This window comes from Myotis davidii, unplaced genomic scaffold, assembly GCF_000327345.1.
Source record: "Myotis davidii unplaced genomic scaffold, ASM32734v1 scaffold534, whole genome shotgun sequence".
In the NCBI taxonomy this organism is placed as follows: domain Eukaryota; kingdom Metazoa; phylum Chordata; class Mammalia; order Chiroptera; family Vespertilionidae; genus Myotis; species Myotis davidii.
The window spans coordinates 5,996,924-6,012,080 of record NW_006286678.1 but is presented as its reverse complement, the minus strand read 5'-3'; the positions used below and the strand labels follow the sequence as shown (position 1 = coordinate 6,012,080).

General features: G+C 41.8%; 1 protein-coding gene across 2 annotated transcripts in view; it reads right to left on the bottom strand.

Moving 5' to 3' along the window:
• LOC102774073 (protein FAM205CP-like) overlaps positions 1–3,867 on the bottom strand; it is an 11,062-nt gene extending 7,195 nt beyond the window's left edge. Inside the window, exons 1-2 of one of the 2 annotated variants that reach the window (XM_006758629.2) lie at positions 3,784–3,851; positions 1,032–1,101 (exon numbers count right to left, since the gene is read on the bottom strand). Coding sequence is in view for 1 of the 2 variants with exons in the window: in XM_015560555.1 (XP_015416041.1) it covers positions 3,784–3,807 (24 nt within the window). In the remaining variant the exon portion in view is untranslated. Of the gene's footprint in view, positions 1–1,031; positions 1,102–3,783 lie in introns of both variants that reach the window. The other variant, XM_015560555.1, reaches the window with a different exon arrangement.
• Positions 3,868–15,157: the final 11,290 nt, after the last annotated feature.

Here is a 15,157-nt window from a genome sequence, read left to right as displayed (position 1 = left end):
AAGGTCCACATTTCAATCTTTGATGCTTCTTTTTCGCTTGCCAAATAATGAATGCAATAATGATGATGGAGCCATACGTGTATAAGGGATATCCTATTTCCCACAGAACAAAGGTAGGGTTCAGCATGGCCTAAACCTAGCCATCCTCCTCCCAGGCTTTCAAGATCTTGAAACATAATGAGTCCATATTCTAGGCCTTGTCATCTCCGCCTCACAGAGGATGCAACCAGACCAACAGACGACATCACAAAGCCCTCCTGTTTCACAAGGAATGTGGATCATTACAGACCTTTATCTGTCTAGACAGTGATTTTCATCCTTTTTCATCTCATGGTACATATAAGCAAGTTGCTAAAATTCTGCAGCACACCAAAAAGTATATATTTTTGCTAATCTGACAAAAAAAAAAAAGCTATAATCTTGATTCATTCACACCGGATGGCTATTGTTGCGTTGGCTGTTGTCATTTTTTTTTTTATATAAAGTATTTCTGCAAGGACATCTGGTGTCTTTTATTAAGAAGTGGTATTTAAGCTCCTTCTCATCACTTTTTTAAAAAATAAATTTATTGATTTTTTGCAGAGAGGAAGGGAGAGGGATGGAGAGTTAGAAACACCAATGAGAGAGAAACATCGATCAGCTGCCTCTTGCATACCCCCTACTGGGGATGTGCCGCAACCAAGGTACATGCCTTTGACCGGAATCGAACCTGGGACCCTTGAGTCCACAGGCTGATGCTCTATTCACTGAGCCAAACTGGTCAGGGCGGCTGTTGTCATTTTTAAAAATTTGACAATTTAAGGGAAAAGAGGTCAGTGTCCCTGACTAGAAAGTCAGGCATTGCATGCTTTAAGACTTTTGTGGCACGCGAGTTGAAAATCGCTGGTCTGGGAGACGCTCATGTGATTCAGTATTCAGATGAGAGTATCTGGTTCTGTGTGGAGTGCAGGGTGTAGGCCTAATGATGCTAAGGTCACGGGCAGCACATATTCTTTCATGCTCTTTCTATTTCCTATATCCTGATGGCTCACCTCTCTCCTTTAAGATAGTAGTTGGACATCAATCCCCAGGTAACTGAGCCTTTATGTATGCTGCATTGCCCTGTAAGAGTGAGAGAGAGGCTAGGTCAGAGGAACTCCATCAACAACATCACCTGTAGTGAGAAGATAACTACAAAAGCACACAAAGGATAGGGCACCCGATGTCCTGTTAAGTCTTGGAAAGTGAGGGTTTTGATGTCACAGGCAATAAATAGATGGTCATGTGGAAAAGTTTAGGAAGAGCGCCATGTCTGATGTGGCCAGGAAAGGAAATAACTGCTGTCCTTTTAAATAACTTTCTAAGTTGCTAAAAAAGGCACTTTCCACTCTGGCCAAGCTTGAGATGGACAAGGGAGGCTGTAAAATGCCTTGGAGGGAGGCACATGAATGAGGCTTACTCTGGAGCTTGATTTTCCAGAATGGCCTAAACAGCTCTTATAGCATCCTGTCTATTCATGGAGATGGATTTATTGGCAAGATTTTTTATTAAGGACCATAAACTTGTGGCTCTTTGTTTGATTCCATCATGGCTGGAATGTTTGGCTGAATGTGCTATGAACATCTGAATTTGAACACATTTAGGCAGAGCAAGTTTCTTCCTGTTCAACGTCAATACCCACCATCCTTATATCCACTGATTCACATATTAATGTTAACCTTCCTGGCCCTTGTTGACATTGGGATATGCCTCCATCACTCCTGGATTTCTGAATTTCCTTAAGAAGTTCTTGCCCTGCCCTAGCTGGTTTGGCTCAGTGGATAGGACGTTGGCCTGAGTACTGAAGGGTCCCTGGTTTGATTTCAATCAAGAGCACATGCCTGGGCTGCAGGATTGATTCCCAGTAGGGGACATGCAGGGGGCAGCCAATCAATGATTCTCTCTCATCATTGATATTTCTGTCTCTCCCTCTCCCTTCCTCTCTGAAATCAATAGAAATATTTTTTTAAAAAGAAGTTCTTGCCCTGATGAGAGTGGTCCTACAGCTCGAATATTCTTAAGTCCCAGATTTCTGAAGAGGTTTTGGTCCTGCCTCCAGCATCCAGTCTCCCGCCTAACGAGTGTGGTGAGTACATTAAAGCACAAAGACATTGAGTGGTGTTATCTGCCTGCTCGAAAGACACTTCAAAAATCTAGTTTTAATGACAAGACTAATTCACATGAATCAAGAACTAACCTTACCAGGGGTTTGGAAAGAGGGGATTAGGGAGTTATTTAACCAGAAGCCCAGTGCATGAAAATTCGTGCACTGTGGCGGTGGGGATCCCTCAGCCTGGCCTGCCTCTTCTCACAGTCCGGGAGCCCTCAGGGGATGTCCTAAGCCACAGTCTGGCCTCCCTCTAAGGGAGGCGACCAGGCCGATCAGGGGAAGGTGATGCCCCCATCACACTGCTGCTGCTTCTGCCACTGCCAGTCGGTCGCAGCAGCAGCAGCCACCATCCGCAGCTTGCCTGAGTCTTGGCCCGGCCCTTGCAGCAGCAGCCACTGTAGCTTTGTCCAGAAGGACATCCGGAAGATACCCGGTCTAATTAGCATATTATCCTTTTATTAGTATAGATTATTAGTATAGATGGGTACAGAGTTTCTGTTTGAAATTATGAAAAAGTTCTGAAAACGGTAGTAGTGATGGTTGACAACATGTAAATGTACTTAATGACATTGAATTATACACTTAAAATGATTAAAATAGTGGATTTTATGTTAAGTATATTTAACCACAGTTTTAAAAACAAATGCAAAAAAACAATCCTTAGCATGAGGGACTTTTGCTAGCTATAAGGAAGAATATTCTGAAAATGATTTGATAAAATATTGGATAAGAGAGTATTTTTCTTGAATATTATTTTTATGTAGAACAAAATTTTAAAAATAGATCCTTACATTTCATCTTTGAAGACAGGATGAATTTGAGCCATTTTGACATCTTTTCTGAACTTGCTAATTCCATAGTACAGGACAGAGAAGACTTTTTTTAACCCAAGAGCACTAAATGACAGGTTAACAAAAATCAATTTAAACGCAGCATGCATCAGCTTTTCAGTAGCAGGTCAACATACCTACAAAGTAGCTTGACTCTTTTAAAAAATATATTTTTATTGATTTCAGAGAGGAAGTGGAAGAGACAGATGGAAACATCAATGATAAGAGAGAATCATTGATCAACTGCGTCCTGCATGCCCTGCACTGGGGATCGAGCCTGCAACCGGGCATGGGCGCTAACCGGGAATGGAACCATGGCCTCCTGGTTCATAGGTCGATGCTCAACCACATCAAAGCCATGCTGGCTGGGCTAGTTGACCCTTATGTTACTTTTACTATTACTACCCATTCTGGCCCTGCTTCCTGCAGCTACTACTTCTCTCTACGGTGCTGCAATAGTTCTATCTCCCGTTAACCTGATGCAGTGTGGTGCTGTGTGCTATTTGGTGTCCTCCTCCTCTGGACTCTGAATATACGTGCTTAATAAGCTACTATCAATCCCATAGGTCCAGTGTCAGTGTCATGCATTCAGCCATCCCCAGAACTCTAGAGTGGGAAGCTCTCCCTCACCAATGGGCTGTAGACAAGGTAAACAGAATACCATGTATCCTACCAATCAGCTCTTGCTTCCTGCAACTGCTGCCACCTTTTAATTACAATTGTAATTGCTGCAATAGTTCTAAGTCTCCATTAGCCTGACCCCTTGCTCCAGGCAAAACCATCAAATTCTGCAAACTTCACACCTGCTACAACCAGTGCACTTACCCACATTTCATCCCACGAAGCCATTAAAACCACCTGCTGAAATCTCCTCTCCAGCAACTCATCCAGCCCTTGCTCCTCTGTCTCAGGGCTGTGGCGTTAGAATCAAAGATAATCTTATGCCTTTTGCAGAATTGGCCTTTAGTGCAAGTTTACTTATTGATTTGGTACTTGCTGACAGAGGGTGCTTGCAGGGATAGGACAGTGGAATCAGTGCCTTCCTAAACAAGGCACATGCATGTAATGAAAACAGTGTCTGTCATTGTTAATGATGTGGGCATGGACCTTCACTTTTGCTCTTCCCGACTCCTGGTTTACAGTGAACAGCAAATAAGGGAGATGAAGCACAGGAAAAGTCTCCGAACTCTGGAGGACGACACAACTTTAAAGGATTCATATTCATTTCTTTCTAGAAAACCTATAAAGCCAGACCCTGCTCCCATTATAATGTTACAGCACCGCAATTATTGTAATAGAATTTCCTCAGGAAACTGTTCACAATTTCTGATTCATAGGAACCATGGGTCATACAGACATGCCACTGGTGTTAGCTTGTTCCTCCAAGACAAGCCATATGAAGTTTTGCTGTGTCTCATTCTCAGAATATATTCTGGAACACCTTTGATATGCCAAGGTGCTCGGTTAGAGAAGCATAGTTGCTATTATTCAACAGCAACAATTTTTACATTTTTACAACAATTTATTAACACCCAAGATCTAAGATTTACAGAGTGCTGGACCGGAAGCCCCAGAGCAGTGTCAGGCAGCAAGCCCACCAGCGCTCAGGCAGCAGGTTCTCTACCATGCAGAAGTGCAGCAAGCAGCCAGGGACACTAGAGGGCAGCACATGCCCACTCAATGCTCCTCATCTGGCGGACTAAGTGACGGGAACAGGTTGTCTGCTCCAGTGTCTTTCAAACTGGCCTTGCATCAGAATCCCTGGGAGGCTTGTGAAAGTACAGATTTCCTGGCCTCAACCCAGACTTAGTGAATCATAATCTCTAGGGGCAGGATCCAGCAATCTATATATTAAGAATTAAAAATAATCCACATACAAGAAAGCACGGAGCTCTGGATGTGTATTTGGAAGTAATTGGCCTCCAAAGAGCAACAGGCTCCCCCACCCCACCCAGTTTTATTGAGATATAATTGACATAAAACACTGTGTTAGTTTAAGGTGTACAACAGAATTATTTGATATATGTACATATTGGGAAATTACTATCACAATAAGTTTAGTTAATATCCATCACCTCACATGTTACATTTTATTTTTGTTGTGATGAGAACCATTTTCTTAGTAACTTTCAAATATACAATTTAGTATGTATTTTTTCAAGTGCATATGGAATATTTTCTAGGATAGACCACATATTAGGCCACAAAACAAATCTCAGTAAATTTAAGAAGACTGAAATCATATCAAGTTATTGTTTCTGATAACAATGGTAGAAAACTGGAAATCAATTACAAGAAAAATATACAAACACATGGAGGATAAATAACATGTTACCAAACAATAAATGCGTTAACAATAAGATCAAGTAAGAAATCTTGAGACAAGTGAAAATGAAAAACACAACCCCAAATCTATGGGACACAGTGAAAACAGTCCTAAAGGGAAATTCATAGCAATACAGGCCTACCCCCCAAAATAAGACAAATCTAAAAAAAAAATCTTGCCTCACATCTAAAGGAACTAGAAAAAGAACAACAAACAAATCCCAAAGTGAAAAAAGGAAGGAAATAAAAAAGAACAGAGAAGAAATAAAATAGAATCTTAAAAAAAATGCAAAAGATCAATAAAACCAAGAGTTGGTTCTTTGAAAAAGATAAACAAGATTGATAAACATTTAACCAGACTCATCAAGAAAAAAAGAAGAAGGACCAAAAATAAATAAAATTCGAAATTAAAGAAGTGACAACTGACACCACAGAAATACAAAGTATTATAAGAAAATATTATGAACAACTATTACATATGCCAACCAACTGGACAATGTGGAAGAAATAGACAAATTTCTAGAAGCATACAATCTTCGAAGACGAAATCAAGAAGAAACAGAAAATCTGAGCAGACCAATTACAACCAACAAAATCAAAGCAGTAATAAAAAAAATTCCCAGCAAAAGTCCACACCAGATAAGTTCATAGTGAATTTTACCAAACGTTCAAAGAAGAACTAACACCTACCATTTTCAAACTATTCCCAAAAAATTCAAGAGGGAAGACTCCCAAGCTCATTTTATCAGGCCAACATTACCCTAATTCTGAAACTAGATAAAGATACTACAAAGAAAATTATAAGAACTAGAAAAAGAACAACAAACAAATCCCAAAGTGAGTAGAAGGAAGGAAATAATAAAGATCAGAGCAGAAATAGAATCTAAAAAAAACACACACAAAAAACAATACAAAAGATCAATGAAACCAAGAGCTGACAAACATGGGTGTAACAACCCTCTCTTTTACAGAGAGTGGAAGAGAGAGAGAAAAACAGAGAGAAACATCAATGTGAGAGAAACATATCGTTTGGTTGCCTCTTGCATGCGCCCTGACCAGGCCCCAGGTCAGGGAAGAGCCTGCAACCAAGTATGTGCCCTTGATCAGAATTGAACCCAGGACCCTTAGGTCCACAAGCCAATGCTCTATCCACTGAGCCAAACTGCGCCCTATTTCTACTGTTATAATAACAATACTATTTTGGTACTTCTCTTTTGCAAATGAAATTAGCATTTTCAAGAAAAATTGTTGGTAGTCTCCTAAATGTGTTTAGTTAGAGCAGCGATTTTCAACGGGTGTGCTGCAAAAAATTTTAAAACATGCAACAAATATCTGACTATTTAGCCAAGGGCACTGATCTCTTTTCCCTTTGATTGTCATGTTTAAAAAATGACAACTGCCGACACACAATAGATGTCCAGTGTGAATGAATCAAAATTATACCTATTTTTTGTCAGACTGGCAAAAAGTGGATTTTTGGTGTGCTGCAGAATTTTAGTAATAGTTTATGTGTGCTGTGAAATGAAAACGGTTAAAAATTGCTGGTCTAGAGACTTCATCCAAACCCTAAGTCTAAGTTCTCCATACCTGAGACGAGTCGTTTGTTTGTGCCGGTTTCTCGGTGTACTTAACCCTGCTGCTGACTTAGGTCTGGGTCGCTTCACGTTAGAGGATGACCTGGTTGACTTTTTCTTTGATAAAACAGAAGGAATCTGAGAGTTTTCTCCTGTAATGATTTAGCATCTCTTGCTCCTTACTCTTCTAGGATTTTTCAACAAATAGGCAGAGTGTGGAGGCCGTCCTATGAAAGATGCCAGGAAGCCTGTGGACCTAATGTCCAGAATAAAGAATGCTTGAGGGTTTTGTGACTGGTGCTCACCTTTAGAGCAGAATCAAGGGACTATCTCAGGAAAGGGGCTAGAAGGAAGCAGGTGAGACCCAAACACATTTCCATAAAGATCAAGTATGTTTACTCCTGGTGTCTACAAAGATTTCTAGTGATTGAGTACTGTCATTATTTTATGAAATCTAGCCATCAGGGCACTGACACTGTAAGCAGGACAAACTCTTCAGACAGATTCAGGACATGGGAAAGGAACTTCTCAGATGATGTTTTTGACATCTTTTGCAATTAAATAATTCTAATCTTAAAAATCTAAAAATTTCCCTGGCTGGTGATCTCAGTGGTTAGAGCATCAGCCTGTGCACCAAAGGGTCGTGGGTTTGATTCTTGGTCAAGGGCATATACCTGGGTTGCGGGTTCACTCCCCACCCCACAGGGGGGGTGAGTGCGGGAGGCAACCAATCGATGTGTCTCTCACTTCGATGTTTCTCTCTCTCTCTCTCTCTCTCTCTCTCTCCCCCTCCCTCCGTCTGTCCCTTCCTTCCCCTCTTTCTGAAAAAGCAATGGAAAATATCCTCAGGTGAGGATTAACAAAAAATATGTATTAAAAGTGTCTGTAAAGTCATTTCAGTGTCTGAAGAGTGAGGAATAAATTAGGAAACTGCATCCCAACCTAGCTGCATCTAGGTAAGAACCCAGCCTGAGAAGACACTGGTAGTAGCTGGAAAAGGCAACAAAAGGCCAGGCCCACTGACTGTAGAGCTCAAAATTAACTTGTATCAGGGTTATCTTGGAAGGGACTCTTGGTTGTATCTCGATCCATAGCCCCAATAATATCCTAAACAGAAAGAAAAGTGTGGGTCTTTATGTTGGGATGGTAGGGGCAGCTATTTCCCCAGAAGTCACCTGAGGTTAAAAAGGCCATGGTGAGGACCCGGGCTCCTCTCTGCCTCTGGAACCTTCTCTTCAGGCTCCCAACATGTCCCAGGGATTTCATCCTGCTTCAGTCTACTATTCTTTACCTGCTCTTTTCAGCAGGGCTAAAGGTCCACTCCCTTTATCTCATCCCTTCCAAACAGGCCCTGGGCTAAGGGAGTTGAGGATGTCGTTATGTGATATTGTCTCCCCCTACTGCCATCCCACTGAACTGTCTGCAACTCCAAGCCATGCCCAAATATCAGGAAACTGAGCCTGTGCACCAAAGGGTTGTGGGTTCAACTCCTGAAGCAGCATGGGAAAATGCTCGGTAAATGGGTGCTGAACAAACTATGTGCAAATATATGCTGAGGCAATTGAAAAGAAATGATATTGCAATAAAATTATGAGTAATTTTTCTATTTTTAAAATTTTCAGTTAGTGGTATTCTAACTTTTTATAATAATCTTTTCTTTTAAATATTTTATAAATTCATAAGTATATTTTAAAGAAAATATGTATGTATTTAAATACTTTTATAAAAAGTGAATAGCTTATAAATTTATACTTAACTTATTTCTACAGAAAAATGCTGTTTTATATGAAAGTTCAGAAAAAAAAATTCCCCACAATTTTCTAAATATACCTTAATCATGCTTCTGTCCTCTCTATCTCAGCCTAACTCTCACTTAAGTGTAAGGGCCTCCACCATGATTACTGTGAGTCCTCCCCCTGCTGCCAGAATATAAGATTCATGAGAGCAGGACCTCCCTTATTGTTCACCAGTGTATCCCTAGCCCCAGGAACAATACCTGATAAATGGTAGTCACTCAGTAAATACTGCTGAATACGTGGATGTACATCTGCCTCCTTATCCAAAGACAGGAAGACTTAAAGCAGTGAAGTGGGTGCACATGCCACATGGGTCTTATTACAGTATAAATAATGGATAACACTTATAAAGCATTTATTAAGTAAATATGCTAGGCACTATGCTACACATTTGATATATAAAAATATGATATGTTTTTTATTTTTAAAAAACCTGTAGGAAACTGAATTTTCAGGGGTTAGTTATTGCATACCCACATATGAAATCTTTTATTATTTAGCAGAGCACTGAGCCATCTTCATGAGTTATTTATCATAATAAAATTATAGAGTAACTCAATGTTCGAGTTCTCATTATTTGGCTCCTTGAAGCCACACAGTGAGTAAAAAGAACTGCAATAAAGATTTTGATTCCTTAATTCTAGTACGCATCCAAAGCAGCTCAGATTTCTTCCCAGAAGACAAATACAAACATCTGTAATAATGCTGCCCATGTCAGAAGGTTCTGGTGGGAGAGAGTTAATAAGTGATTACAGAATTCTTTGTAAATACAAAGCGCTGTAGAAATGCAAAACATCTACAACAGTAATTAATTCTAATCACCATCTCTTTTTCTGTGTGCAGCTGTCTCTCAAAATTCACTTTGGGAGTGTAATCACCCCATCTCAACAAATAAAATAACCTCCCTCTATCTCAGACCCTACTGAGAAGCTGTCCCTCATTCCCCACCAGCTGTTGAAGCTCTGATCCTTTCCTCCGCCTACCCCCACTCCCAGTTGATGAACAAAGGCTGAATGCTAGCATTAATAAGGAAAAAGTTCAGACTGAGCCTTTCGCCTTTCAAAATTCCCGAATTTCAAATAAAGTGGGACAAAAGGGAGACATGTACAGACATTTCAAAATAGAATTCCCTTCCTTCCACGACACAGAAGGAAACCTTTCCTCCCTCTGAGCTCCAGTTGTGCTCATATAATTATGCAGAAATACCAGGATGACAAATTATTGTTTATTTAGCAATATGAGGCACATAATAAGCACTGATGGCAATGATCAAGTCAACATTCATTTATGTCTATGACTTCTTGAGTAATTGCAACAGAAACCATATGGCCCCCATACTGGAAATATTTACTATCCGGCCCTTTATAGAAGTAGTTTGCCAACCCCTGGTAGGTTGAGTCCTGAGTCCTGGGGCACTCCAGTATAATAAGAAATATGAGATAATAAGAACTTTGAAAAGGAGCCATTCATGATATGGGCAGAAAACCAAGGGAATGTGGTGTCTCCAGAGTCAAGTGAAAATTGTTGTGAAGGTAGGAGGGAGTGGCCAACAAGCAAGGTGGGACTGAGAATCGAATGTGAGATTTCATTACCTGTGGGTCGTTGGGGCCCTTCACAAGTGCATTCTTAGTGGGATGGTAGGAATGAAAGTCTAACTGATGTGGTGGGTTCAAGAAAGAATGGGGAGAGAGGCAATGGAGACAAGTAAGGGTGTTGCTAGAAAGAAGAACAGAGAAAAAAGCTATAAACTGAAAGGTGTCCTAGAACACAGTGTGTTGGTTTTGTGGTTTTTCTTTTTTAGGTGGTATATCACAGCATGCTTGTAAGCTGATGGGAATATGGGGATGATCCAGGAGAGATGAGAATGATGATAAAGATGGATGAGGAGAAGAGGTTAAATTCTGATACAGATACACTATAGAAGCTGCATCCCCAGCCATAAGGGAGAGAGTTCCAGCAGTAGTATGAAGTGATTCCTTATGTCAAACATCTAGGGTAAATAAAATCAAAACAATTTAAGGCCCTGAGGCAGAAAGCTTGCTCCTAGGAAAGGTAGGGATTGTCACCTAATAGAGGCCCACCAAGGGCCAGGAAGGTTAGAACCTGGGTGAGGTACCCAGGCCTGGAATGCCTCCTGCAGACCCTGAAAATTTTATGACACTCTCTAGATTCATTTTCCTTTTGTTATCCTTTACTAATGTCTCATTCAGATATCTCAGCTTTTTACAGAGAATCTCACAAAAGCCCTGTGTCCACATGAGAATCAGAATGTTAAAAAGAGTGATGTTTCCTGGAGGCCAGTGTGTTGAGGGAAACTGTAATCAGGAAAAAATGAATGAATTCCACAGGCAGTGCCCGCATTTCAAAGCCCAGACAGCCCTTGATTTTCATTCCAGTGCCAACCTTAGAAAGTTTGTGCTTTATTTAATGAAGAGGAACCTGCCTGGCTAGGTGGCTCAGTTGGTTGAAGCATCAGCCCGTATGTTACAAAAGGTTGTGGGTTCGATCCCCAGTTGGGGTGCGTACAGGAGGCAACTGATCAATATTTCTCTCTCACATTGATGTTTTTCTCTCTATATCTCTTCCTCTCTCGCTTTAAAATTCAATAGAAAAATCCTCGGGTGAGGGTTAGAAAAGAAGAGGAAAGCTTACAAAATTAAGGGAGCTTTTGTATGAAGGAGGGATATGTTCTAAGATAATGGGTATAATGGCATGTAATTTCTCTTATAAAACGAACTGTGAACTTTTACGGGGTAACTCTCCAGGAAGACTCCTCAGGGAAGAAGGGGAAGCTCCATAAAGCTGTCCCAACACCATCCCCTGAGTTTCTCCTTTCCCGGGGGAACGCTTACCTCAAGAACCATTACAGGCCTCAGGAGTACAATGTTCTTCCTTTTATATTATGTTATAAGTATAGTGAAAAACTCCTCCTGCTTTTGCAGGGTAGAGACAAGACTAGAATATTCAGAAGCCTTTCCAGGAGACGAAGAGGAGAATGACGTGAACAGAAACCGCAGAAGCAGAGAAACAGGAATATGAAATCTAGGTACATGGGCTTTGAAACCAGATAAATCTTGGTTTTAAATGGTGGCTCTGCCACTTACTGGCTGTATAACCTTGTGCCCTGGTGCAGGTTAATCGACCTCTTTGAAGAATAGTTTCTTCATCTGTAAAATGGGTGTATTTATACCTATCTATGTTAGTTCAGGTCCTCTGAGAAGTAGACACCAAGATCAGAGTAGATTCCAAGAAACTGGGGGAAATGCCCGTGAAAGAAAATGGGGAGGGAGCCAGAGAAGGCAGAGATCTGTCAGACCGTGATGCACACTGACCCATGAGAAGGGGAGAGGGGAAGAAGGAAGGTATGATGGGAAGAGCCTTAGACTTTCAGAAAGCTTTCAGGAAGTTTCTGCAAACCCATGTAGAATCCTCAAGCCAAAACAGCAGTCTGCCCTGGCCAGTTTGGCTCAGTGGATAGAGCATCAGCCTAAAGACTGAGGGGTCCCGGGTCCGGTTCCGGTCAGGGGCATGTACCTTGGCTGCGGGCACGTCCCCAGTGGTTGGTGTGCAGGAGGCAGCTGATAGATGTTTCTAACTCTCTATCCCTCTCCCTTCCTCCCTCTGTAAAAAAATCAATAAAATATATATTTAAAAAAAAGAAAAAGGAAAAGGAAATCTCTAAAAAAAAAAATAGCAATAAAAAAAATAAAGAACAGCAGTCAGAGGGGTCCTCTGTCTCACGGAAATGGGCCTCCCGTCGTGTGCTCTCACTGGCTGGAAACAGGCCACGGGGAACATGGTCTTGGAGCAAATGCAGGGTTGTATTTAGAACACAGCAGCTGGGGGCATCAGCCCATCTTGCTCTCCACAGCGGGAGATCTGAGAGGCACATTCTCATGGTTACACACATCTCTGCAGGGGTTTGGAGAGCAGCTCCTCCAAGGTTCCCAGGGGCCTCTCTTCCTGAGGAAGAGCCAGTTCAGTGGAATGAACTACAGCCCTCATGACTGCTGTTGATCTACAACCGGTGCTCATACTCTGCCTTCTCCGTCCTAAATTCCCCTCACAGTCACCTATCATCTTGGCTGGTGTGGGTGGCTTTCCTGGTAGTGTGACCCACCGAGTCTTCATTCCTGAAGAGTCTGGTAATCACACTGTTAGTAATCACACCTTCTCAGACTGGAGCTGTTGCATGTGTCTATTCAAGGGGGGAAAGGGAGATGCCCAACTGCATCACAAAGATTCCACACTTATTTCCTCCTTCCCTGTTTCCCTTGTGTGAAAGTGGTCTTATCTTCTCCTACTGATCAAGGTCAATTACCTTTGCCAATATGATGAATCCTGTTCTCTAGGCTGGTGCTTGGACACAAGGAGTCCAAATGTCCTGGTGACAGCCATAGCTTATAGTTCAGTGGGATCATTGCTACATCCCCTGGCAAGAGTACACCTTCTTTGGGGATCAGGACCTCCAACTCTGCAAAGCTTAGTGTTGCTGGGACAGGTAGTACACAATCCCCCATCGGGTCATTGTAAGTAACAGTAAGTGGGGTTACCTCTGCTTGCACCCCTTGGTTTCCAGATCCATGTATTCTTCCCATTGGGGATCTAGCACCATGTAAAATTCTCTCTATATATGGGGTGAGCAAAAGTTAAGTTTACAGGAATCTAATGGTAAGGATTGCATGGGAAATAATACAATAATTATTAAATAATAATCTTACCTAATAATAGACAAACATGTAAATTGACCATCCCTCCGCTACGCTCACCAGCCAATCAAGAGAGTATGCAAATTAACCCAACAAAGATGTTGGTTAATTTGCATACATAGGCCAAAGCAGCGGAGCAAAGACTGAAGGCTCCACCCAGAGCAGGGACGACTGAAGGCTCTGGCCGGAGCGAAGGCCTGGGTCCCAGGTGCCAGAGGAAAACTGGTGCCGGCAGCCAGGGAAAGGTAAGGCCTGTTGCACGAATCTCTTTGTGCAACAGGCCTCTAGTATAAGAATAAACTCTGTGTTTCATGTACTCACAAATAATGATAAACCTACTTTTGCCCACCCCTGTATACTGCATTCTGAAGTACGGTGCCCATCTTTCCACAATGTTGCCACCAAGCTGGCATTTTACTTGTGCCTTTAAAAGGCTATTTCAACATTTTCTGAGGCCAGCTTCCCTTGATGGTGCAGTATGTGGTATGACCGGTGGACCTATGATCATGAGGCCACTTCACATATCCTTTACTGTAAAGTGGGTCCCATGTTTTGATGCTATAGCATGTGAGAATCCCTGCCTACAGATCAGGCATTCCACAAGCTCCTAATAAATAGTGATCCTGGCTGAGGTACAATGGGCAGGAAATGCAAATCCAGCCCAAAATAAGTAATCTACTCATGTGAGGATGGACACTGGCCCTTCCATTGTGGGACAGGCCCAATGTAGTTGACTTGCCACCAAGTACTGTAGCTGGTTGGTCTATTCAAGGAAGAGGAGTCCCCATCAAGGGATCAGCATCGATCTTTACTGCTGATGAGCTGAATATTCAGGGGTAGTAGTAGCCAGAATTTCAAGTGCCTGCATTGTGATTCCCCCACTGGAGCTTAGCATAAGCTCTATACTGCATCTTTTCCTGCCAACACTTCCTATTAACACTTCCAACACTCTAGGATCCTCCAGATCCTATTGGCAGAGCCCTTTTCTTTTCCAGGTCCCATTCAAAGCAGGCCTCTCCTTCCATGTCACCTGGTATTTGAGCAAGAGCAATGATCTTAGGTGGAGAATATATTGCTTCCAGAACCTAAATAAGACTACTGGAGCTGTGCTTCCATCTTTGTGATAGGGTATCAATGTCAACTCAGACTGTACGTCTAATAGTCTTCAAAATGTCTGGGTTGAACAGCGACCTATGAGCCAGGAGGTCACGCTTCAATTCCCGGTCAGAGCACATGCCCGGATTGTGGTCTCGACCCCTATTAGGGGATATACAGGAGGCAGCTGACCAATGATTCTCTCTCATCATTGATATTTCTATCTCTCCCTCTTGCTTCCTCTCAGAAATCAATAAAAAAATATTTTTATATGTCTGAGTATTTTCTCCTCCCCCGTATACAATCACTTAAGTACACTTCTACTTATGGTGCCTTTGGAGAAAGGAACTAGCAGTGGTTCTCAACCTTCCTAATGCTGTGACCCTTTAATACAGTTCCTCATGTTGTGGTGACCCCCAACCATAAATTATTTTTGTTGCTACTTCATAACTGTAATTTTGCTACTGTTATGAATCGTAATGTAAATATCTGATATGCAGGATGTATTTTCAGGGGTTGCGACCCACAGGTTGAGAATCACTGAACTAGAGGAATTATCATAGTATTTACTTGCCATAATGATACTAGCTATACTTTACCTAGAGACATCACACTCATCTAATGGTCTTGGTGAGTGACATGGCTTCTGAGTTCTCCCATGGAATATAACCAACTGGGATGTGTTGTGGCCACATAATAT